The sequence below is a fragment of the Xyrauchen texanus genome, chromosome 24 (assembly GCF_025860055.1).
Source record: "Xyrauchen texanus isolate HMW12.3.18 chromosome 24, RBS_HiC_50CHRs, whole genome shotgun sequence".
Lineage (NCBI taxonomy): Eukaryota > Metazoa > Chordata > Actinopteri > Cypriniformes > Catostomidae > Xyrauchen > Xyrauchen texanus.
Window position 1 is genome coordinate 32,954,181 of NC_068299.1, and position 26,672 is coordinate 32,980,852.

At 37.3% G+C, this 26,672-nt stretch overlaps 1 protein-coding gene across 1 annotated transcript in view; it reads right to left on the bottom strand.

Annotated features, from left to right (window-relative positions):
- Positions 1 to 6,816: 6,816 nt before the first annotated feature.
- LOC127618215 (E3 ubiquitin-protein ligase parkin-like) overlaps positions 6,817 to 26,672 on the bottom strand; it is a 171,307-nt gene continuing 151,451 nt past the window's right edge. Inside the window, exons 9-12 of the mRNA XM_052090547.1 lie at positions 26,065 to 26,214; positions 12,116 to 12,202; positions 9,126 to 9,243; positions 6,817 to 7,130 (exon numbers count right to left, since the gene is read on the bottom strand). Of these exons, the coding sequence (XP_051946507.1) occupies positions 7,021 to 7,130; positions 9,126 to 9,243; positions 12,116 to 12,202; positions 26,065 to 26,214 (465 nt within the window). The 3' untranslated portion in view covers positions 6,817 to 7,020. The remainder of the gene's footprint in view (positions 7,131 to 9,125; positions 9,244 to 12,115; positions 12,203 to 26,064; positions 26,215 to 26,672) is intronic.

The following is a 26,672-nucleotide window of genomic DNA, read 5'->3' on the forward strand; positions in this document are numbered from 1 at the left end:
GATATGGTCCATGGTATTACCATGGTTTTGTTAGATATGGTCCATGGTATTACCATGTTTTTTTTAGATATGGTCCATGGTATTACCATGGTTTTGTTAGATATGGTCCATGGTATTACCATGTTTTTTTTTAGATATGGTCCATGATATTACCATGTTTTTTTAGATATGGTCCATGATATTACCATGTTTTTTTTAGACATGGTCCATGGTATTACCATGTTTTTTTTTAGATATGGTCCATGGTATTACCATGTTTTTTTTTTAGATATGGTCCATGGTATTACCATGTTTTTTTTAGATATGGTCCATGATATTACCATGTTGTTTTTAGATATGGTCCATGGTATGACCATGGTTTTTTAGACATGGTCCATGATATTACCATGTTTTTTTAGATCCATGGTATTACCATGTTTTTTTTAGACATGGTCCATGATATTACCATGTTTTTTAGATATGGTCCATGATATTACCATGTTTTTTTTAGATATGGTCCATGATATTACCATGTTTTTTTTAGATATGGTCCATGGTATTACCATGTTTTTTTAGACATGGTCCATGATATTACCATGTTTTTTTTAGATATGGTCCATGGTATTACCATGTTTTTTTTAGACATGGTCCATGATATTACCATGTTTTTTTTTAGATATGGTCCATGGTATTACCATGTTTTTTTTAGATATGGTCCATGATATTACCATGTTTTTTTTTAGATATGGTCCATGATATTACCATGTTTTTTTTAGATATGGTCCATGGTATTACCATGTTTTTTTTAGATATGGTCCATGATATTACCATGTTTTTTTAGACATGGTCCATGATATTACCATGTTTTTTTAGATATGGTCCATGGTATTACCATGTTTTTTTAGATATGGTCCATGGTATTACCATGTTTTTTTTAGATATGGTCCATGGTATTACCATGTTTTTTTAGATATGGTCCATGATATTACCATGTTTTTTTTAGATATGGTCCATGATATTACCATGTTTTTTTAGATATGGTCCATGGTATTACCATGTTTTTTTTAGATATGGTCCATGATATTACCATGTTTTTTTTAGATATGGTCCATGGTATTACCATGTTTTTTTTAGATATGGTCCATGATATTACCATGTTTTTTTAGATATGGTCCATGGTATTACCATGTTTTTTTAGACATGGTCCATGATATTACCATGTTTTTTTTAGATATGGTCCATGATATTACCATGTTTTTTTTAGATATGGTCCATGGTATTACCATGTTTTTTTTAGATATGGTCCATGGTATTACCATGTTTTTTTTAGATATGGTCCATGATATTACCATGTTTTTTTAGATATGGTCCATGGTATTACCATGTTTTTTTAGACATGGTCCATGATATTACCATGTTTTTTTTAGATATGGTCCATGGTATTACCATGTTTTTTTTAGATATGGTCCATGATATTACCATGTTTTTTTTAGATATGGTCCATGGTATTACCATGTTTTTTTTAGACATGGTCCATGATATTACCATGTTTTTTTTAGATATGGTCCATGGTATTACCATGTTTTTTTTAGATATGGTCCATGGTATTACCATGTTTTTTTTAGATATGGTCCATGATATTACCATGTTTTTTTTAGATATGGTCCATGATATTACCATGTTTTTTTAGATATGGTCCATGATATTACCATGTTTTTTTTAGATATGGTCCATGGTATTACCATGTTTTTTTTAGATATGGTCCATGATATTACCATGTTTTTTTTAGATATGGTCCATGGTATTACCATGTTTTTTTTAGATATGGTCCATGATATTACCATGTTTTTTTTAGATATGGTCCATGGTATTACCATGGTTTTTTTAGATATGGTCCATGATATTACCATGTTTTTTTTTAGATATGGTCCATGGTATTACCATGTTTTTTTTAGATATGGTCCATGGTATTACCATGGTTTTTTTAGACATGGTCCATGATATTACCATGTCTTTTTTTAGATATGGTCCACGGTATTACCATGTTTTTTTTTAGACATGGTCCATGATATTACCATGGTTTTTTTTTTTTTTATATTGTCCATGGTATTACCATGTTTTTTTTTTAGACATGGTCCACGGTATTACCATGTTTTTTTTTAGACATGGTCCATGATATTACCATGTTTTTTTTAGATATGGTCCATGATATTACCATGTTTTTTTTTTAGACATGGTCCATGGTATTACCATGTTTTTTTTTAGATATGGTCCATGGTATTACCATGTTTTTTTTAGATATGGTCCATGATATTACCATGTTTTTTTTTTAGACATGGTCCATGGTATTACCATGTTTTTTTTTAGATATGGTCCATGGTATTACCATGTTTTTTTTAGATATGGTCCATGATATTACCATGTTTTTTTTAGATATGGTCCATGGTATTACCATGTTTTTTTTTAGATATGGTCCATGGTATTACCATGTTTTTTTAGATATGGTCCATGATATTACCATGTTTTTTTTAGATATGGTCCATGATATTACCATGTTTTTTTTAGATATGGTCCATGGTATTACCATGTTTTTTTAGACATGGTCCATGATATTACCATGTTTTTTTTAGATATGGTCCATGGTATTACCATGGTTTTTTTTAGATATGGTCCATGATATTACCATGTTTTTTTTTAGATATGGTCCATGGTATTACCATGTTTTTTTTAGATATGGTCCATGGTATTACCATGGTTTTTTTAGATATGGTCCATGATATTACCATGTTTTTTTTAGATATGGTCCATGGTATTACCATGGTTTTTTAGATATGGTCCATGATATTACCATGTTTTTTTTAGATATGGTCCATGGTATTACCATGTTTTTTTAGATATGGTCCATGGTATTACCATGTTTTTTTTTAGATATGGTCCATGGTATTACCATGTTTTTTTTTAGATATGGTCCACGGTATTACCATGTTTTTTTTTAGATATGGTCCATGGTATTACCATGTTTTTTTTTAGATAGGGTCCATGATATTACCATGTTTTTTTTAGACATGGTCCATGATATTACCATGGTTTTTTTTTTTGATATTGTCCATGGTATTACCATGGTTTTTTTTTAGACATGGTCCACGGTATTACCATGTTTTTTTTTTTAGACATGGTCCATGATATTACCATGGTTTTTTTAGACATGGTCCATGATATTACCATGGTTTTTTTTTTAGATATGGTCCATGGTATTACCATGGTTTTTTTTAGACATGATCCATGATATTACCATGCTTTTTTTAGATATGGTCCATGGTATTACCATGGTTTTTGGATGTACTATCATAATACCATGTCTTTTTTGGACATGTGACATTTTAAACAGGTACCATGTTTGTTTGTGTTTTTGAGTTTTTTTTATGTAACATTGTAATACCATGTTTTTTTGTTTTTATTTTTTTTTACATATATCATGATAAAGGTTGTTTTTGGACATGCACCATGGTATTACCATGTTGTTTTATACATGGTCCATGGAATTAACATGGTTTTTGGACATCTACATGGTAATAACATGATTTTGGACAAAAATCAAGGTATTGAATTGTCTTGTTGGGTTTGTTTCATTGTATTACCTTGTTCTTTTGGGCACGGTCCACACACTGCTTTTTAAACATGGTATTACCTTGGTAACATGGTACCACTTCAGCACCACTGATGGTAATCAAAGGTAAATATTAGACTTTAAAAGTTAAGATTATCACAACCTACTTCAAAATCACATTTTATATATCAGGGAAAAAGGTTAGAAATACAGGACATTTGTGGCTGTGTATATCAGTGGCACAAATACCTGTTGGCTTCTTTCTCACACACTTGCGGGTGGCATGTTTCCAGCGCCCTCTTGCGTAGGCTGCCAGTTGAGCAACCGACCTCCCTGCATCTGTAACTGTTTTCACAGAAACTGGAGAAGCAATGACTGGCTGCACTGACTAGTCAAATACACACAGTAGTACAAACATTATCAGATGACTAAATAGTTTAGCTAAAGGTCAGTAGTTAAGCTCTGAGTGAAATCCACACAGAACTCTTGTTAAAGGTATCGAGGTGCTTCTCAATGTGTTGCAGGTCTCAGGTTGCAGACAGCGGGTGGGGTGTGGGTTTAGGATACCAAAATAAATTGGCTGACCAAATTTTAAAAGGGAGTAGACAACACTTTCCTTATCTTTTGTTGTTGACGTCAAAGGCAGTGTGTCTAATCAAGCTCTACAGTATTTTGCCACAAATCCATCAGGCATTTTTCAGAAGCTAGCCTTATTAGGCCGATGCCAACCTGGACATTTTGCATAACATGTTCAGATCCTCAAAAACCATGAACAAAAACAGGAAGTGTATAAGACTAATAGTTACTTAAATGCAGGTTTATTTGCAACAAGGATAAACATAGCTTGTGCCGTCCACAATGGGATTTGTGCAGGGAACTATTGTCTTAAATTTGGTACTGTCAAAGCAGTTCAATGGAAAGGAGGAGGCAAAAACTTGACAATATAACTAATATTTTAATCAAGAACTTATCCAAAAAGACGCACACAAAACACACACGGGGCAGCTGCCCATAAACGCTCTCTCTCTGTTGCACCACCGTCCGCAGTCGGCCTTTATACCTCTCTGAGGCTTGATTAGCCTGATAAGGGACCAGGTGTGAAGAATCACAGCCCGCCCTCCGCAGTCCAATATCTTGCTGAATTTTGCCATTGAAACTGTGGAGAATAGAGAGCACTCTGTCTTCACGAAACTCTCTCTCAACTGTTTGTAACTTTGACTTCGAGTCTTTGTCTATATTGGTCTTTTAGGTGAAGCTGTTTCCCACAATACGACCCAGACTAAATTAAATAGGGGTTCTTTTGAAACTACGAAACCCATGGTTTGTCTCCAACACAATGAGTGTAAATTATTGGCCGCAGAGAGCGTCCAATAAACCATCAAAATTCAATTTTGTACAATAAACAATCCTGAAGCAAAACCAGTTGAGAAGCACTGCTTTAGAGGATAAATTAAACAAAGATAGTGGTTTGGGTTGATTTCTCACCTGACTGGAGACTCCATCAATCAGTTCAAGCTCAAGACTTTTCCTGTCAGGTCCAACTCGCCTAATCCTCTTCATTCTTCTAATGTATTTTACCGAGAGCACTTGACTATATCTCCTCTACCTTCTAAAGATGCGAGGAGAGCCAACTTATAGCCAAATAAATAAAATGTACCCTTAAGTTACTAACCATAAGCCTAATATAGCACTAAGTTTAAAATAAGCAGCTTCCCTTCAGTATATCTTGAATATTTAGAGGAGAGATCTTCACTGATGTTCGTGAGGTCTTAAATAACGGTGTTTGTTGTCAGATTATTTGTTCTTTAGTTACCCACCCTGTGAGTCGACAAGCACATGTGTGTTACACATCAGCTCACAGCACTCATTTACACCCTCCCTGTAATAAACCATGATGAACTAACATTTGTCTTATAATGTTTAACTGGACATTGCAAGGTAACCCCTAACACAAGCACAAGCTAATGTTTAGGATATGTTTATGGCAGCTTATCAGACATTACATGTTCTGGGACTACAGATAATGACCATCGATGGCCATCTAATCACCATATAAACCAAACAACACACAGACAGGCTTATGCATGCACATTGCCCTTCAAAATGACACACTTATAAACAAAAGTGAGTGACACTGTTGTGCAGACAGTGAACAGTGAAAGACTGAAGTGGTAAATGCTTGACATGCCAGGAAATTAATGACATCTTCATTCATAGATATCAAATTAGATCAATAATAGAATAGTATTGTCTGGTAAAGGAACGTTTGTGAAGACAAACTTTGGATGTTGCTGAGACAAAGCCTAGTCTGAAAGTTTACAATAGTGTTTGACAGACAGACATATAAATAGAGAAAGACAGATAGATAGACAGACAGACAGACATAGAGATGATACAGATAGACAGACAGATAAATAAATAGAGAGCCAGACAGATTATAGACAGACAGACAGATAAATAACCAGATAGACAGACAGACAGACATATACACATAGAGAGAGGCAGACAGACAGAGATAGACAGACAGACAGAAAGATAAATATAGAGACAGAAAGACATATTGATAAGATAGACAGAAAGACAGACAGATAAATAGAGAGAGAGACAGAAAGATAGAGATAGACGGACAGACAGGCAGGCAGAGAAACAGACAGACAGACAGACAGACAGATAGATACATATACAGACAGACAGATAACTGGAAAGAAAGACAGACAGAGATAAAAAACAGACACAGACAGACAGACAATAAATAGAGACAGACAGACAGATATATACATATATATATATATATATGCAAACAGACAGATAGACAGACAAATAAATTGAGAGACAGACAGATCGATAGATAGATAGACAGATTGAGATAGATAGATAGACAGACAGATAAATAGAGAGACAGACAAATAAATAGACAGACAGATTGAGATAGATAGACAGACAGATGAATAGAGAGACAGACAGACAGATAAATAGAGAGACAGACAGACAGATAAATAGTGACAGACAGACAGATGGATCGATAGATAGATAGACAGACAGACAGATAAATAGTGACAGACAGACAGACAGATAGAGATAGATAGACAGACAGATGAATAGAGAGACAGACAGACATACTGATAGAGACAGATAGGTAAACAGACAGACAGACAGACAGACAGATAAATAGATGTTGGAATTCAGTGGCTAATGGATGGAAAACATGACTCACAGGATTCATTGAAACATTTTAATAAGATTGTGATACACATGATAACAATCAAAATATGTGTGGTTACCACAGATACATATGAATGTCAGCAGGATGATATGTATTATTAAATCATTAATAATGACTTGATAGTGTTCTGCAAGTGTTCCATTTGTTGCTATACAAACAAACAATGGTCTCCATTCCCTGAAGTTCAGCTCATGGTGCGAATGTATCTCGCTCATCCAAACCAGTGGTTGCTCATACATTCCCTGTTCCACTCCACACGACACAGCCAGCACCATTCAAACTTACACTGTGAACGCGAACACACCATGTGCATACAGCCGCCTGAGGAGATGATAAAAAGAGGATCAAACTGTCAGAAGATATGGACACATATATGATCTTCTTTTCAATGTTAAAGATAAAAAAATGATGTACAAATAATCCAACCACTGATAAAAAAGTTTGTAGGATAAACAATAGAATGCTCGATTGAAACTGTCATGTGTGGGAGACAGTGAAGCCCTGGCAATATACAGAATGGAATCTCTGTGTATGCTGACAGCAATTTAAAAACATTTCCATATATATATATATATATAAAATGTGAAACAGTATGCATTACATAACAATTAAAACAGTAGTATGCTTCATGAGCGCATTACATACATGTTTAATTCAGCAAGTGGTGTCCAGTTATCAACTTGAAAATGAATATCAAACTCAAACTCAAAAATACCTTAACTCTTAATAATCCAAACAAATAATGAGTCAAGAATGTTAAAAGTGTAGTTCACCCAAAATGAATAATTCTGTCATCATTACTAACTTTTCAGTCTTTCGAAACCTGTATGATTTTCTTTCTTCCATGAAACACAATTTTTTTTGACAGCAGCTTGTCCAAGTTGAATGGAACTGTTAAACTGTTATGACACTAAATAGTGACCACGCGAGAGATTTTCAAGGAAAGATTTTCATTGAATAATGACTTGAATTGCAGTCCTTTCCTCCTTTTCTCTTTTGTGATAACTTGACCTTTTAGTCATTTTTTTTCTACTTTCATTGAATGAAAAAGTGTCGAGTGCAGCTCGGACATTCTGCTAAATATCTTATTTTGCGCTTCATAAAAAAAAAAGCAAGGTTCATATGGGTTTGAAACATTTGTCATAATTTGTCAGTGAACTACTCCTTTAAAAATAGTCTCTGATATTACTTTTGGCTTCATTTATCCCACTGGAAATGGAAGGTCAAGTTAAAGGTGCACTAAGTAAGATTTAAGTTGTCTCTTATTTGTCCCATCGGTCTCAGTGGTACTTGTGGTTGTGGACTCTAGACTGACACCCATCGACCTGGATACTGGAAGTTTGTTTACTAAGTGCTGCCACTTTACACTGAATATATTTGTTTTGTTACTTTTAGTCTGTTTTTATCCATACCATAATACACACATCGCTATGGACAATGTCCTAAGGGTCATTCTTGTATTCAATCCAAATTAAGTTGCTGGACTGTGAGTGTGAGTGTGCATCTGCAGCTTACGAGCTCTCTACCCCTACTGGACACCGCCTTGTGCTCATGCTTGATATTCAATGTTGCGCTGCTTATCTGTGAGAGCTGCAGGGAGTAGCAGTTTGTTTCATGACCCCAGCAGGAACATCTTGTTTGGGCATTTTATCTTTAACTTTGCACTCATTCTGTTCGGACTGTCTGGTGGATCACATTCCTTTTAATCAATATCATACCATCACTCTGGACTATACTGTTGACATGTGCTCTGTTGTTGTCTGAAGTATATTGTGTTTGTTGTCATATTGTTTGGTCTAATTGTTTTGTTTACATGTGCTTTTGTGTTTGAGAATTAGCTGGAAGTTGTTATTATTTGTCTGTATGTTATTATTAATGTCATTATTAGTGGTAGTAACTCTGTCAATTGCATGGCACAGGTTGTCATGTGCTGTCAACATGGCAGCGCCCATGAGGGGCGACCCGCTCCATGTAAAATTAAACAGCTTTTATTAGGTTGCTGATATGACTGGAGTCTTCATCTATTGTGAGTGTACATCATTTCAACATATTTCTAAAAAGTTATTTTCATGTCTTTATGCGTAAAACTTTTTTAATTAGCAAAAACTTAGTGCACCTTTAAGTGCACTGCACTTGTTGAATGTGGCATATAGCATTCTACGCAGTTTGCTCTCTTGTGTCCTAGTATGCAAGCTCACTTGTTGCCTAGTATGCATACTGAAAACGTGAAGAAATAGTACAAGTAGTATGATGAATGTGCATTATTTCAAACACAGCTGCTGAGAAACTACAGATAGGTCAAGAGAAATGTCTCACCGTTCTTTTCCACAGGAACTTGGCATTTGGGGCAGGGGTGAGTGGTCTGGGCTATAGTGTCCTGTGAGGCCTGATCCCAGCGGGCACGGAGGGCTGCTTCCTCATCTACAATATAACTCTGAAAACACACACACACACACACACACACACACTTGTTTTTATATCATCGTGGGGACTTTTCATTGAATGCTATTACTTTTATACTTAATTATATTTTCAATCCATTAAACCTGCCCCTTAACCGAACACAAGCCTTTCTGCGTTTTTAGGTTTTCATAAAATCATTACATAAATGAAATGACCATGACATCACATTGCAGGCAACTGTGCTTCCAGGTTCTTCAGAGCAGCAGCTTTTAATGGTGGATAGGAGCAGCGCTGTGGTTTTAATAATTTTAAGCATTGTATAATCTAACAATGTTTGTTAAAAATTATTATTACGGTACTGTACACTCACCTAAAGGATTATTAGGAACACCATACTAAGTTTGACCCCCTTTCGCCTTCAGAACTGCCTTAATTCTACGTGGCATTGATTCAACAAGGTGCTGAAAGCATTCTTTAGAAAAGTTGGCCCATATTGATAGGATAGCATCTTGCAGTTGATGGAGATTTGTGGGATGCACATCCAGGGCACGAAGCTCCCGTTCCACCACATCCCAAAGATGCTTTATTGGGTTGAGATCTGGTGACTGTGGGGGCCATTTTAGTACAGTGAACTCATTGTCATGTTCAAGAAATCAATTTGAAATGATTTGAGCTTTGTGACATGGTGCATTATCCTGCTGGAATTAGCCATCAGAGGATGGATCCATGGTGGCCATAAAGGGATGGACATGGTCAGAAACAATGCTCAGGTAGGCCGTGGCATTTAAACGATGCCCAATTGGCACTAAGGGGCCTAAAGTGTGCCAAGAAAACATCCCCCACACCATTACACCACCACCACCAGCCTGCACAGTGGTAACAAGGCATGATGGATCCATGTTCTCATTCTGTTTACGCCAAATTCTGACTCTACCATCTGAATGTCTCAACAGAAATCGAGACTCATCAGACCAGGCAACATTTTTCCAGTCTTCAACTGTCCAATTTTGGTGAGCTCTTGCAAATTGTAGCCTCTTTTTCCTATTTGTAGTGGAGATGAGTGGTACCGGTGGGGTCTTCTGCTGTTGTAGCCCATCCGCCTCAAGGTTGTGCGTGTTGTGACTTCACAAATGCTTTGCTGCATACCTCGGTTGTAGCGAGTGGTTATTTCAGGCAAAGTTGCTCTTCTATCAGCTTGAATCAGTCGGCCCATTCTCCTCTGACCTCTAGCATCAACAAGGCATTTTCAGCCCACAGGACTGCCGCATACTGGATGTTTTTCCTTTTCACACCATTCTTTGTAAACCCTAGAAATGGTTGTGCGTGAAAATCCCAGTAACTGAGCAGATTGTGAAATACTCAGACCGGCCCGTCTGGCATCAACAACCATGCCATGCTCAAAATTGCTTAAATCACCTTTCTTTCCCATTCTGACATTCAGTTTGGAGTTCAGGAGATTGTCTTGACCAGGACCACACCCCTAAATGCATTGAAGCAACTGCCATGTGATTGGTTGATTAGATAATTGCATTAATGAGAAATTGAACAGGTGTTCCTAATAATCCTTTAGGTGAGTGTATATCTATAGTTTCTAGTGAAGAAAAATACGGTATGCAGCTTCCTTTTGTACTATCCACAAAACCAGTTTTAAACTGCATAGGAAAAAGATTTTGATTGATGTATGCCATCTCTGATATTCACATTCTCATTTGTTAACACCTCTAAAGCCTAAGACATGCAATTCGCTTCTTTACTGCGTAGATTATTGGTCAATTTTTAACAAATCAAATAACTTAAGGCATTCAAAATAAATATAAAGACATATTTTATTAGTATCAGTGGTGGAGTAGTGGTGGTGTAGTGGGCTAAAGCACTATACTGTTAAGCAGCCACCACCATTGTGTCCTTGAGCAAGGCACTTAACTCCAGGTTGCTCCGGGGGGATTGTCCCTGTAATAAAAGCACTGTAAGTCACTTTGGATAAAAGCATCTGCCAAATGCATAAATGTAAATGTAAAACATTCACAAGTCACAAACAGCCAGTACGTGCTGCAGTGATGAAGACGGGGTCTGGTACAGGACACATTTTCATATACTGTAGATTATAGATATTCATACAAGATCATTGTTAGGTCATTTTGGCCTCATATACACAGGTATGTTGCAGAGGTTGCAATTTGGAAATGATAAACAGCCGTTTGCAGTCATAGTCTGTGCGATTCCTTTCTTGAAATGTTCAAATCTACCAACAGCAGCTGCGTGCAGACGCAGTAACAATGACAGTGATCAGTGACACATAATTAGTTGGCGATTTATCTATGGTGATTCTGATGAATCTGGTCAGAAATGGGGTGTTTTAACCCATAAACAGCATTTTTTGGGGCATTTCCAGCTCAATTTTGAACAAAGTGCCCTGTTCTGGGGTGCCAAAAGAACCTGGAAGTGCTGCTGCAAGCATTAGTTTGTAAACAGTAACTTAATCTATAGTAGGTGTATTAAGCCATTTTCATCATGGGAATTGTTGGCTGGTCTCCATATTAAAAGTGATTTCAGATTTTACTATTCTTGTGTATACCAATGTAGGCAAAACCTAGCCCACACATACCAGAGATCAGACACCACACAGTAAGAGAGACAGAGGGAGAAATTATCTTAAAGAACCATTCGTCCTCTTTTATGATTATTTTATGAATCGAGTGATTTGTGGACGGCTTGTAGGCATTTTCGAGCACTGACACTCAGTTAGCTATATTCTCTGGATTTCTCGAGTCAAAAGAAAGAATATTTAAGCAGACAGAGTGTTTTCATCTTTTGGAATGACAGACTATATCCGCTAGCCTGCATAAATTGAACTGCATCCATGCATATGTGAGCAGGTTATACTAAAAGAGTGAAGATCTCACCTGCAGGGTACTGCCCGCCTCGAAGGCCGTCTTCTGTCTGCACTCTCCCTCGTGATACTCCTCCTTACAGTTCCTGCAAAATTCAAACTGAACGCAAACAACAAACCAGTTGCCAGCAATTAGTGACACCATACAAACCTTCTGAATGGATATCAAATAAATACAGTGGTCTCAAATGTGTTTGGATGTTTAAAAGTAATAGTTCGCCCAAAAATGAAAATTCTCTCATCGTTTACTCACCCTCATTCCATCACAGATGTGTATGACTTTCTTTTGTTTGCTGAACATAAAAAAAGATTTTAAAAGAATATTTCAGCTCTGTAGGTCCATGCAATATAAGTGAATGGTGACCAGAACTTTAAAGCTCAAAAAAGCACATAAATGCAGCATAAAATTGATCCATAATACTCCAGTGGTTAAATCCATGTTTTCTGAAGTGATACGATAGGTGTGGGTGAGAAACAGATCCATATTTAAGTCCATTTTTACAATATGCAATATTGTGGCAATATGAATGAAGGATGTGAATCAACAAAAACAAAAGAAAAAGAATGTGAAAGTAAAAGTGAAAGTTTATAGTAAAAAAAAACAAAAAGCCTTAAACATTGATCTGCTCTCACCCACACCTATCATATAACTTCTGAATATATGGATTAAACCACTGGAGTAGTATGGATTATTTTCATGATTCCTTTATGTGCTTTTTGGAACTTCAAAGTTCTGGTCGCAATTCACATACATTAAATGGACCAATATTCTTTTAAACATCTTTATTTGAGTTCTGCAGAAGAAAGAAAGTAATAAACATCTGGGATGACATTTGAGTGAGTAAACGATGAGGTTGAGCCATCCCTTCAAGTCAGACTTAAAAATGTAAGAATATTATTGCATTAGATAACAAATAACAAAGAATGTGGTATTTATTTTAAGGAAGCATGGAAAAAAGCACACTTTCAAGCTAAATCATTCCACAAAAAAAGTATATTAGGTTTTAAATGATAAAACGACAGATATAGTGTTCAAAATGAGGACACAAAATAAACTTTCTGGTAGTTAAAAGTTAGTGGAACCTGTCCATGGTTAATATGATGAAGTACACAAGTGGTTACTCTGCTAGGACATCTGATTTACTACATCCACTAAAAAAATCAAACACAGACACCAGTTGTTAACAAGTTGCTGCATAAATGGCTCAGAAAAGAGTATTTTCCTCTTGGCTTGATATTTTTTAGTATCTAATGAAATAACATTCATAATTTGTTAAGTGCAGTTTTATTGTCCAAATACATTTTTGATGCCACTTTATAGCTATTCAGAAACACATAATTCAGTATGAAGGACTTTAAAGATAACATTAAATAAATTACTTGTAACATTGTGCACAATTCATTCATTCTAAAGATAAGATATTTTATCTAAAGTGTGGTAATTCTTCTCCCTTGAAACAACTTGTCTTTTTCCCCGGGGTGTGGATGATGCAATTTTAACCAATAATATCAAAGTCTAACATGTTTCGCCTCTTTACAAGCCATTCAAATCCCATATCTTGAGGATATCCCACATAAAACATTTATATAAGCAGTTAAAACATTGCTCTGATTGTTTGAGCAACCTGACATGTCAACTTTTGGCTAAATCTTTTGGCAAATCCGTTTTGCTGAAAGGTGCAGAAATGATATCCATCACCTTTAAAGGTGCACTCAGTAATATTTATGTTGCACTGACACCTAGAAGCAGGTGTCTCAACAGGCGTAGATGCAGCATCACTCAGTTACTGATGTCATCATAGAAATGCACAATATGCTGTCAGCCATGATACATTTATTCTGCGAGTGAAAGCATCCAATAACAAGCATTATCAAGACATGGAGTAATATTCCGCTGGTCATAGGATCTTAACATGGCAGCACTCATGAATGTGCAACCAGATATATAGGATGAAGCAGCTTTTTCTATAAGACTGATAACAAATAAATAAAAAAATTCACCAAGAGTACAGGATATGACTTTATATTCTGATACAGGAACTGCATTTCCATGCAGCATCCAAAAGCCACATTAGGGGGCAGCCTTTCTCCATGATCCCCTTCTCAGCAAGCTTTGAAAGTGAGGAACCAAGACTCTGAGGTTTAGCACACATCTCTTCTCCAGCTCTTTTGGAGCTCTATGCTGATTTAGTATTTCTTCAGAGACTCACACTGCGAAGTTGAGAAGCATCATGTTTTTGAGCATTATTATTTGTGGTGCTCATGACAGATCCTCTCAAGATCTAGAGACAGACGTGTATTTGTTTTCGCTCTCGGCTGTAATGATGAGGAAACAGAGTTCATTTGACAGCCACTTTCTTTCGAATGTTTTCACCGCTGCTGTAATTTGTTCCCTCTTAGACATGCCACCATTCATGTTTATTACCCACATCGCTGGTGTCCTTCTCCAGCGTAACTGTTTCATATGGTGTCTGAGTCAGGAAGGATGAATTTGATGTGGAGAGTGGAACAGGCTGAAACCCCTCTTAGTGAAATTAATGGCACTTTACAGCCCTGAACAAAGTGTTATGAGTTCTTTACTTGTTTTAGTTATGGATTGTTAAGAAAGTTCTGGTTTTAAAGGAATAGTTCACCCAAAAATGTAAATTTAGTCATCATTTAATCACTCTGATGTTGTTTCAAACCTGTATGACTATCTTTCTTCAGTGAAATAAAAGGAGATGGCAATGTGTTATTTTTAGTCTTTTAGTATTTTAATTAATTAACCCTGTTAATTGTATTATGCTTTACCCTAATAAGAGTACAGTACTCTCAGCTGTTCAACACTGTGGCAGCGGGGGTGTGGTTAAGTGCCCATCCAGAGAGAGGGAAGCGGTAAGGGCACTTACACCTGAGCTAAATTATCCGCTCTCCCCGTGCTCACTGGAATTAGAGACAGGTGTTAGACATAATTTAGCTCAGATGTAAGTGCCCTTACCGCTTCCCTCTCTCCGGACGGGCACTTGACCACACCCCCGCTGCCACAAACGCATTTTATCATGACTCCATTCTGCACAATTCTGCAGATATTCACGCAAATCATACACCTACAGTATACCGAATATACACGCTCTTATATATGTGAGGATGTTGGGATACTTCATATGCCACTGCCTGAACCTTGGACTTAGGATAGATCTCACTGAAATGACCTGCCTGTTGAATTGCGATGCACCTCATTGATCTCTGCGTGCATCACCTCGGTCTAATGATGGACTACACTTGAAATTGAATACATACTGTAGACTATCAATTAATTGCCAAAAAAAAAAGCCTTCATCAGCCAACTAACAAAGGACAATGTGAACTTGAAACGATATGTGTTGTGAAAAGCACTATACAAATAAAAATGACTTGACTTTACATGTTGCATACAATTAAAACACTGTGGGCACTAAGCCATAAGGTGATTTGGTCTATGATCCAAAATGTATAAAAGCAATCAACTCTGTTGTGTGTATGTAGACTTAGACAGGATCTGACAGTGGCAGTGTGATGTGTGTTAAATAGAACGTCAGAGTGCAGCGGTAAAAGAGCTCTTAGATAGAGAGACTTCTCTGATCATCTGCCAGACTGATCTCTCTCTCTCTAACACACACACAAACACATGCTCACAATCTTGACCCAAATGTATGGCTTCGAGGTAATAATAGCATCTTTCTGATATACTATCCCCAGCACCCAGAGCAGCTATAGACACAAAAAGACAGAATAGAGTCAAAGACAGTAAGACAGAGATGGTACAACAGCAAGCTTCTAAATTTAACACACTCACAAACATGCCAGACATTTCGCTCTATGTTTCAATAAAAGTTACATTTAATTATCTTGCATGTTACATAATTTGCGTACAAAACAGGACATAAACTCTTGGAATGTCAAAGAAAAAGTCACATGTGTTATTTTTCATCAAAGTGTTGGAAAGGAGGTATAAACTTCAAAAAAATGTAGCTTGTCCATCTCAAAAGGTTAAAGCAAATATTATGTTGGTGCAAACTTTGTTCAAGTATTTTATGTTATCTGGGACAAGTCTGAAGACATGCTTTGTCTGGGAATTGTATGCATACATGTTTTGTTTTGTCTGGGATATGTCTAAAGACATATTTTGTTTTGTCTGGGGCAAGGCTGAAGACATGTTTAGTTTTTTTCTGGGGCATGTATGAAAATATAATTTGTTATGTTTGGAGATATTTAGTTTTGTTTGGGGAAAATCTGAAGACACATTTGTATTGCCTGGGGCATGTTAATAGACATGTTTTGTTTTGTCTGGGGCATGTCTGAAGACATATTTTGTTTGTATGGGACATGTATGAAGACACATTTTGTTTTGTCTGGGGCATGTCTGAAGACATTTTGTTTTGAATAGGGGATGTCTGAAGACATTTTGTTTTGTCTGGAGATAAATTTAGCATTGTCTGGGGCATATCTTGTCTGGGACAAAATCCTATGTTTTGTCTGGGGCATAACTGAAGATGTATTTTGTTTTGTCTGGGGACATTCTGAAGATATATTTTGTTTTGTCTGGAGCATGTTTAGAGACATGTTATGTTTTGTCTGGGGCATGTCTGAAGACATGTTTTGTTTTGGACATGTCAGTATACATGTTTTGTTTTGTCTGGGGCATGTCTGAAGACATATTTTGCTTGTATGGGACATGTCGGAAGAACTTATATTTTGTTTTGAATGGGGCATGTCGGAAGACATGTTTTGTCTGGGTCATGTCTAAAGACATTTTGTTTTGTCTGGGGCATTTATGAAGACATATTTTCTTTTTGCTGGGGCATGTCTAAAGACATACTGTATTTAATTAGGTCTGGGGCACGTCTGACATTGTCAGGAGACAAATTGTGTTTGGTCTGGGGCATATCTGGAGGCATGTTTTCTCTGTGACATGTCTAAAGACATATTATTCTGTGCCATTCTGGGCATGTCTGAAGATGTATTTTGTTTTGTCTGGGGCAATTCAGAAGACATATTTTGTTTTGTCTGAAGCATGTCTGGAGACATGTTTTGTTTTGTCTTGGGAATGTCTGAAGACATGTTTTGTTTAGTGTGGGACATGTCTGAAGACATATTTATCCTATATGGGACTTGTCTGAGGACATTTTTTTTTGTTTGGGACAGCGGTTGGCAACATTTTAGGAGAGCCATTTTTAATTATACTTGTTAATGGCTTGTTGCTCTCAAATTGTAGTTTTGAGTCACCATCATTGTGGTTGAATGCTGGGTTGAAAATCTTGAGCATGGATAGCATAGATGTATTTTTATTCACATCAAGGAGCAAAACAAACAAAACAAAACATGCATGCAGTCATATCCCAGACAAATCAAAACATGCCAAGACATTTTGTTTTGTCTGGGACAAGCAGGAGCCTTTTATGTTTTGTCTGAGGCATGTCTGACTTGTGTGATTTTGTTAATTTCTTGCAAAAGAAAAAAAACATTAAATACACAGGGTTTCAAGTAACATGGTTGCAGATTCTGCCTAATTTTAACCATCACTCACTAGTTAACTAGTTTGGCACCAAATATTAACTTGTATATTTCCCATAAAAGTTCATTTCTATCAGAAAGACTCACATACTTAAGTAAAGTTGGCATTTATTTGATAAATAATTTGAAACAGGAATGTAATGTCTCTTTTTGGCATAAGCCCCATCTGGTTGTCTGATGAAATTGCTACTCAAACTGTCAGAACCTGCTGGAGACAGGGGGTGAGGAGCCTACCCAAAAAGAAGAGCTAAAATACTACCCCCAAAAGAGAGGAGTCCCAGGCGGGTTATGAACCAGGTCTCGTGGACAAATTTCCAATCAGTTGAAGAGAAATGGAGATGTGAAACACTTAGAATTTGACAGTTGTGCATAAATTCTACAATATCACTGGCACGGTTTGTGAAATACCTTTGCAATGGGATAAGCCATGCTTGTGTTAACTGATGACAAAGGGGGGCATAGTTTTAGTAATATCCAATATTTTAGGATATCCATGCTTGAGTATGAACATTAATTATGCAGTATCTTTGTAGGAGGATAAACAACATTCATAGGGCCCAGTGATAAGTGCTGATAAGTACTGTTGAAACAAAAACAATGTATAAGTTTGAGCCCTATGTTAAGGGCGGCCGTTGTTTGTGCATAATCTTTGCCCAAAGATAACGCAATGGGATGGCCCCATGGTAAGGGTGAAGTTGTTGTGCAATACCCTTTGTGAAAAAAAATAATAGTTGATAATGAGCCCTCCGACAAGGGTGGCCGTTGTGCAGTATCTTTGCCAAAGGATGAATAATATAATGTGAGGCCCTACGATAAGGGCGACATTGTTGTACAATAGCTTTTATTGAAAGATAAACAACAATTGATTATGAGCCCTCCGATGGGGGTGGACGTTGTTTGTGGAATATCTTTCCCAAAAGATTAACAACATAACATAAAAAACTACAATAAGGGCAAAGTTGTTGTGCAATACCTTTTGTCGAAAGATAAACAACAGGATTATGGAAACCCTGGTGAGGAGGGCGGATATGATTATACGGTATCCTTGCAGGATGATAGACATGCTTGAAATTGATAATTGTGTGCTAACCCTACGGAATGAGAGGCCTCCATGAAAAAGGACTAGTAGTCTGAAGATTCAGGTTTCTCGTTGTGAAAAAAGAAATACCATTCCAGTGATTTAATATCAGGGACCAAAAAAGGAGGTCAGAACGACAGCCATCATCAATTGATATATTGTCGGAGAGGTGTTCCATGGAATGGGCTAACATGAGGAGGCAGGAGATTAAGGAGCGGCCTTGAGGAATGATACACATAGTGAAACTGAGGTGGGCCAAAAGTGATGAGAATGCGTTTGGAGACGGAAACTGACAGGAGAAATGACATGCAAACTGACCTGATCCTGTCTAGTTTGTCATGAGGCAAGGAAGCTTGCATGTTTTGGGACTCGGCCTCGATGCCGAGAAATTTGAGAGATGTAGTGAGGCTCATGGTTTTCTCACTGGAGAAGAGAACACGCAGCTTATGAACAGGCTTGATTAGAATATCCATACTGGAGTTGTGAACATAAAATGTTGACTCCTACTTAACACAGAAGAGGGGCAAGTCAGCAGGGTGAATGGGCATGATTTTGAAAGCGTCTTTCATGTCTTCTTTGGCGAGGAGGGCACCATGCCCTGCCTTGATCATTTATGGAATGGCATAATCAACTGAAGCGTAAAAATGCAAAAACAGATCTAGTGGAATCATGTCATTGACACTAGCCATGTCACCCGACAACGGCGTCTTTTCTTGCCTGAATATTTGCGAGTGGCTAGGCCGATAGGATTCACTCTAAAAAGACAGAAGCTGGGCTTCCCAAGATGGTATGGGTGAGCTGGTTCACCTGAGGCCTGGAGAGATCGGGGTTGATGGAGATGCCTTTGTCGACTAAACTTTTTAATATCCTTCCGAGAGCGCAGCGATCCCACTGAAATGCAAGTTGCAGATGAGTGCTGCGGCGAGGAGCTGTCTGATCCTGGATAGAAAGTAAGGAGTAGGGAATTAAATTAAATGTCCAGAGCGGGTATTAGCTCGTCGTGGAGTGAAACTGACTATTCGTCCGACATAGTAAATGTCGAACACTGAAACAGCAATGTGATAGATTGTAAACTGACTTATAAAGCAAGGACTGATACATGATTGGCTAGGAGCTACCTAGATAACAGCATAATGGTGATGTACAGCTGCAAGTCTTCCTGCTAGAACTACGCTAGGCTTACATTTCCCATAAAAAAGTTGAATCCTTTGTAACCAGTTGTAAAAATTTCTTAATACTTTACATTATTAAATCATTTATAAACAAGAGTGGAAATAAAAATGAAAATATATAAAAATAAATAAATAAAATACATAAGTAAAATAAAATTGACTTAATATAAACATGTTTTGTATTTGCTAAATTGCTTATCCCTTAACTCAAGTAGTAAAGAATGATGCTAGCATATTTAAGGTTGCCAGCTCTTTCTCCATCACCAAAAAAGGTTAGACGATCTTTCCTCTTGTGACACTTACACACCGACCACAACCACAAAACCCTCCCAAAATAAAACCAAAAAACAGGTCTAGAGCTGGTAGAAATTGCTCTATCGCCTGCAGCTTTCAGTGAGATCATCTCTAGTATTCAACACACAGCGTTGCTGATACAGTGCCCCTAAACCCCCAAACAAAAGAGAGGAAGGCGGTATAAAACTGTAGAGGAGATATAGAGAGGGGATATATTGATTTTTCTGTAAGTGAAGTAGGACAGGTAGGTTGCGAGGTGTACCTCAGGTCCAGAGCATGTAAAAAGCTCCCTCTATTTGTGTGTGTTTTTATGTGCCATCGTTGGTTTATATGTGCATGCTGGTGCCAATGGTTCATTACCGCCAACACCAATAAAGGCTTTATCTGCAGCTCACAGATGCAGTGCTGACCACACCACTGTCAGCTACCCGGTCAGAAAGCAGACACACACTTGCTCACTCTAACATTGCGCTCAAACTGATACTGTTAAAGTAGGTATTTTCAAAAGATAAGGGCACAACTCTCTAAATTCATAACTTATGAACATTGTCACAGACAAGGTCTCTACTTAAGGGAAAGGAGGAGTCGGGAACCGGCTGAGCAGTCAACGTAAACTTTTAATAAACAAATGAACAAAACACACACAAACACAAGACCGCTGCATACATCTCTCTCTCTCTGTCTCTCTCTCTCTCACACAAGACTGCTGCATACATTCTCTCTCTCTCTCTCTCTCTCTCTCAAACTGGCATCCCTGGCTCCTCTTTATACCTCCCCCTGCTGATTGGGCAGATTCAGCGCTGGGTGTCCATCGCTATAGACCGGCAACACCCTCATCCTCGTCACAAACATAAAAACACAGAAATGTACTACAATCCAGTGACAGGGGTGAAGGATTATGTTGAAAGGATAGCTAAAATGATTTTCTATTGCAAATATACATTTACATACAAATTAACCAATGTGAACTCATTGGTGTTTGTAGGTCTCCGTTCATAAATTGCGATTTTAGCACATGTTCAGTTTCATATGTTTAAAACATTTACATTTACATTTATGCATTTGGCAGACGCTTTTATCCAAAGCGACTTACAGTGCAATTATTACAGGGACAATCCCCCCGGAGCAACCTCCGCAACCTTGCTCAAGGGCACAATGGTGGTGGCCGTGGGGTTCGAACCAGCGACCTTCTGATTAACAGCCCTGTGCTTTAGCCACTACGCCACCATCACTCCAAAAAGACAAAGACTAAAAGTAACTCAAGTACTATCACACTCGCAACACCAATAGCCAATAATAATGTTTTAGATGCTATAAATAGATTGATATTGTACTTATACTGTATGTGTCTATTCAAAATTAAAACAATGTTTGTGTACACTTTTTAGCTCCAATGTTTAAAAAGACAAATTAATATAGCTTAAATGAATGAATGATTTAAGGTAGTGCTCTATAATGTAGGTCAACACTCAAAGTGGCCTCCTTTGACAGAGACAGACAGGAGCACAGATATCACCCTGCAGAAGCAATGAGGTTTGTGTCTAAAAACATGCAATTATCAGCACTAATGGCAGCTGAACTGCACCCTAATCTTTAATCGAATGGCTAATTAGAAAAAATCATGCAAATTGTGTGGTAATTACATCTTAATTGTGCCGTGATTGTTCGAGTGGGGTATGCAAGCGATAGAGGCCAGGGACAACACAAACACTAATTGTCAATGAAATGATTACAGATCATAGATTGGATGCGCTCTGTTTGACTGAAACCTGGCTTAACCCGGATGAATATATTAGTTTAAATGAATCTACTCCCCCAGGTTATTGTTATAAACATGAACCTCGTCTGAAGGGTCGAGGAGGAGGTGTTGCTACAATTTACAGTGAAGTTTTTGGTGTTACTCAGAGGACAGGATATAAATGTAAGTCTTTTGAACTAATAATGCTTAATGTGACACCGTCAAATACAAATATAAATAAAAAATCTCTGTAGTCCTTTACCCTTGCTACAGTGTATAGATCACCGGGCCTTATTCAGATTTCCTTAGTGAATTTGCAAATTTTTTATCAGATCTTGTAGTTACTGTAGATAGAGCCTTAATTGTTGGTGACTTCAACATTCACATAGATAATGAAAATGATACATTGGGATTAGCATTTATCGATATTCTCAACTCTCTTGGAGTCAGACAAAATGTAACAGGACCAACTCATCACCATAATCATACGCTAGATTTAATTCTTTCATATGGAGTTGATGTTGATAATATAGAAATTCTGCAGCAGAGTGATGACATCTCGGATCATTACCTCGTATCTTGCATGCTGCAATCAGCTAATGTTACTCAATCTACACCACGCTATCGTTCAGGTAGAACTATTCTTTCGACCACTAAAGATCACTTCACTAATACTCTTCCAGATCTATCTCATATACTCAATAAACCCCAAAGCCCAGAAGAACTTGATGAAATAACAAAAAATTTAAATGCAGTCTTCTCTAGCACCCTTGATGTTGTCGCCCCACTTCGATTAAAGAAAATTAAAGAAATAAGCCCTGCACCATGGTACAATGATCACACTCATGCTCTCAAGAGAGCAGCTCGGAAAATGGAGCGCATGTGGAAAAATACAAAATTAGAAGTATTTCAGGGTGCATGGAAGGATAGTGTCTGTAGCTACAAACACGCACTCAAAGCTGCCAGGTCAGCATATTTTAGTAAACTCATAGAAAATAACCACAACAATCCTAGATGTTTATTCAGTACTGTGGCTAAATTGGTTAGGAATAAAGCCTCAACCGAACCAGATATTACGTCACAGCTCAAGAGTAATGACTTCATGAATTTCTTTACAGATAAAATTGAAATAATCAGAAATAAAATTGGAATTATGCAATCATCTGTCATAGCACCTCAGAAAACAGTGTCGAATAATTTCCCTCATGTGCAACTTCAATCCTTCGCTATCATAGGTCATGAAGAGCTAACAAAACTTATCGAAACATCAAAAGCCACAACTTGTTTGTTAGATCCTATACCAACTAAGCTCTTAAAAGAGGTATCTCCTGTAATATCAGAACCTCTTCTTAATATCATTAACTCCTCGCTATGCTTAGGACATGTCCCAAGAAACTTTAAAATGGCAATTATCAAACCGCTAATTAAGAAGCCACAACTTGATCCTGGAGAATTTGCTAATTATAGACCGATTTCAAATCTCCCGTTTATGTCAAAAATACTAGAAAAGGTAGTATCCTCCCAAATATGTTCATTTCTACAGAGAAATAGTATATATGAAGAATTTCAATCAGGATTTAGGCCTCATCACAGTACAGAGACTGCACTTATCAGAGTTACAAATGACTTGCTCTTATCATCTGATCGCGGCTGCATTTCTCTTCTAGTGCTTTTAGATCTTAGTGCTGCATTCGACACGATAGATCACAACATTCTCTTGAATAGGCTGGAGAATTATGTTGGAATTTGTGGAGTGGCATTAGCATGGTTTAGGTCATATTTAGCAGACCGCTACCACTTTGTCTATTTAAATGAGGAATTGTCAAACCAAACAAAAGTAAAGTATGGAGTGCCACAGGGATCAGTTTTAGGGCCTCTGCTTTTCTCCATGTATATGCTTCCCCTGGGAGATATTATCAGGAATCGTGGAATAAGTTTCCACTGCTATGCTGACGATACACAACTTTATATTTCTTCAAAACCTGATGAGATTTCACAATTCTCAAAATTAGCAGAGTGTATCAATGAAATAAAAGATTGGATGGCCAGAAATTTCCTTCTACTCAATTCTGACAAAACAGAGGTTCTAATTATTGGACCAAAAAACTCTAAAAATAAGCCACTAAAATATAATTTGACTCTAGATGGATGTACTGTTACATCATCTTCAACAGCAAAGAACTTAGGTGTTATATTTGATACCAATCTGTCCTTTGAAAATCAAATTACAAATGTTTGTAGAACAGCATTCTTCCACCTAAGAAATATTGCTAAATTAAGGCATATGCTCTCGGTTGCTGATGCCGAAAAACTAATTCATGCGTTCATGACCTCAAGACTAGATTATTGTAATGCATTACTGGGAGGATGTCCAGCAAGATCAATAAATAAACTTCAATTGGTTCAAAATGCAGCAGCCAGAGTGCTGACGAGAACCAAGAAATATGATCATATTAGCCCCATTTTATCATCGTTACATTGGCTACCTGTTAAATTCCGTATTGATTTTAAAATTCTGTTAACTACGTACAATGCTTTGAATGGTCTAGCTCCGCAGTACTTAAGTGATCTTCTAACACGCTATATTCCAACACGTTCATTAAGATCGCAAAATTCTGGCCTATTAATAGTTCCTAGAATATCAAAATCCACTAAAGGAGGAAGATCCTTTTCATATTTGGCTCCTAAACTATGGAATAGTCTCCCAAACACTGTTCGAGATGCAGACACACTCTCTCAGTTTAAGTCTAGACTAAAGACTCATCTATTTAGCCAGGCATACACCTAATTTATCCCACAATTAGGCTGCTTTAGTTGGGTCTGCCAGAACCAGAAACCAGAAACATTGAGCATGATCTCTAACTCTGCAATAAATTCAATGGCATCTACGCTTACATCTTTTTATTTGTTTCCCTGTCTCAACCTCGGGACTCGTATCCTGAGGTCACCAGAACCGGCTGGATCCAGCAACATTCCTGCTTCATGTTGGACTCCACTGCTACATGTCGCAGAATGATGATGACTAAATGTAGCCGGTGCCAGCCAAACATCACTTCAATCTATTATGACGGACTTCAGAGTATGAAATTATGCCAACTCCAACCTGCATCACCTCGGTCTATTTATGGACTATGATCCTGAAATGAAATGCTTAGACTAACAATTGCCAACAAAAGCCTTCATCAGCCAATTAACAAGGACAATTGCATCTGTGAACTTCTGCAATTAATCAAGATGGACTTCAAAGACTTTGGTCATTAATCTTACAGTTCAAACACAATCTATGTTTAATCAATGACCCTTATCACTTAGTTTAATAATTTTAAACCATGATTTTACCTATACATAATTAATATTTACATTACATTCATAATGTTAGCCAGAGGGGAACTGGCCCCCCCACAGTGAGTCTGGTTTCTCCCAAGGTTATTTTCTCCATTAATCTACATCTTATGGAGTTTTGTGTTCCTTGCCACAGTCGCCTACAGCTTGCTCACTGGGGTTATTAATACAATTATAATTTAATTATTTATAAACACTATTAAAATTCGTATTTTATCTAAATTACACAATGATGATTAATTGACTTTATAGACATTACAGTTCTTATCGTCTGTTAATGCTAATATTCTGTAAAGCTGCTTTGAAACGATGTGTGTTGTGAAAGGCGCTATACAAATAAAATTGACTTGACTTGACAAACAGAAAAGCCATACTAAACTGGGACGTAAAGGTCAAAGGTTTCTAAACTTGGCAACTGTTGTCATATCAGGTTTGCTAATATATCTGTAATGTTACAAATGGGACTGTTGTGGACTTTTTTTGTGGACATTTTATACTTCTTGATTATAGGCAACATACACCATGTTAAAAGTGAAGTGTGCCATTTCTGCACCACTAACATCATCAAACAGAACTGAAAAAATTAAAATTTTCAAAGAGGTTTCCTGGATACTCCTCTCGTCTGCCATTGGTCTGTAAAAAGATAGTCCCGCCCCAAACTCACACTATTGGTTGAGTCAACATTGCTGTGTCAGCTTGTCAGAATGTTCAAAATGCAATGCAATGTTTGGATATAGTGTATTAGTGGCAGCTGATATTGTTAGGTCTGTTCTGAGGTCCGTGAAGAGGAACTCTGAAGGTCTTACCCCACAGCCGAGTCCATTCCCTAACTCACAGCAGACTCTTCTAACATCATCTTCAGGAAGCAGCCCAGCACCACATCCTGGGGCGGGACACAGCACACCTCCCATCTGAAGAACACACTCCTCCGCTGCATACTGCTGGTAACGCTCATACTGGAAAATACATTGAGAAAACAACAATCATAAATAGCGAAATTTCATTAAACAGTTTAGCCATATTGACGCATGTAATACTCGTGCGACCCCGCGACGTGGACATTGTGTTTTGGCTTCACTATATGCAAGGCATAATTGAAATTAATTTAAACCGACTCATCTTAGTTCAGAAGACTGTGGGATGTCAATTAAGGGTTAAACCGTTGAAGCACTGAGTCATGTGACAAAACAACATGACGCGATCACAGTGAAGTTTGTCTTTGGGAGAAATGCCAAGAAAACTGGTAAGAAACCTCATTGAGTTTTTACATTGAAACCTGTTTGAGTCAAAAGAATAGTCTCTAGTTTCAATTTTTATTTTTCCTTAGAAATCCTTTATTTACTGTGCATTATCACATTAAGGATCAATATATTGATCCAAAAGCTGAAAAATGTTGCTTTCAGAGGCTTTGTAT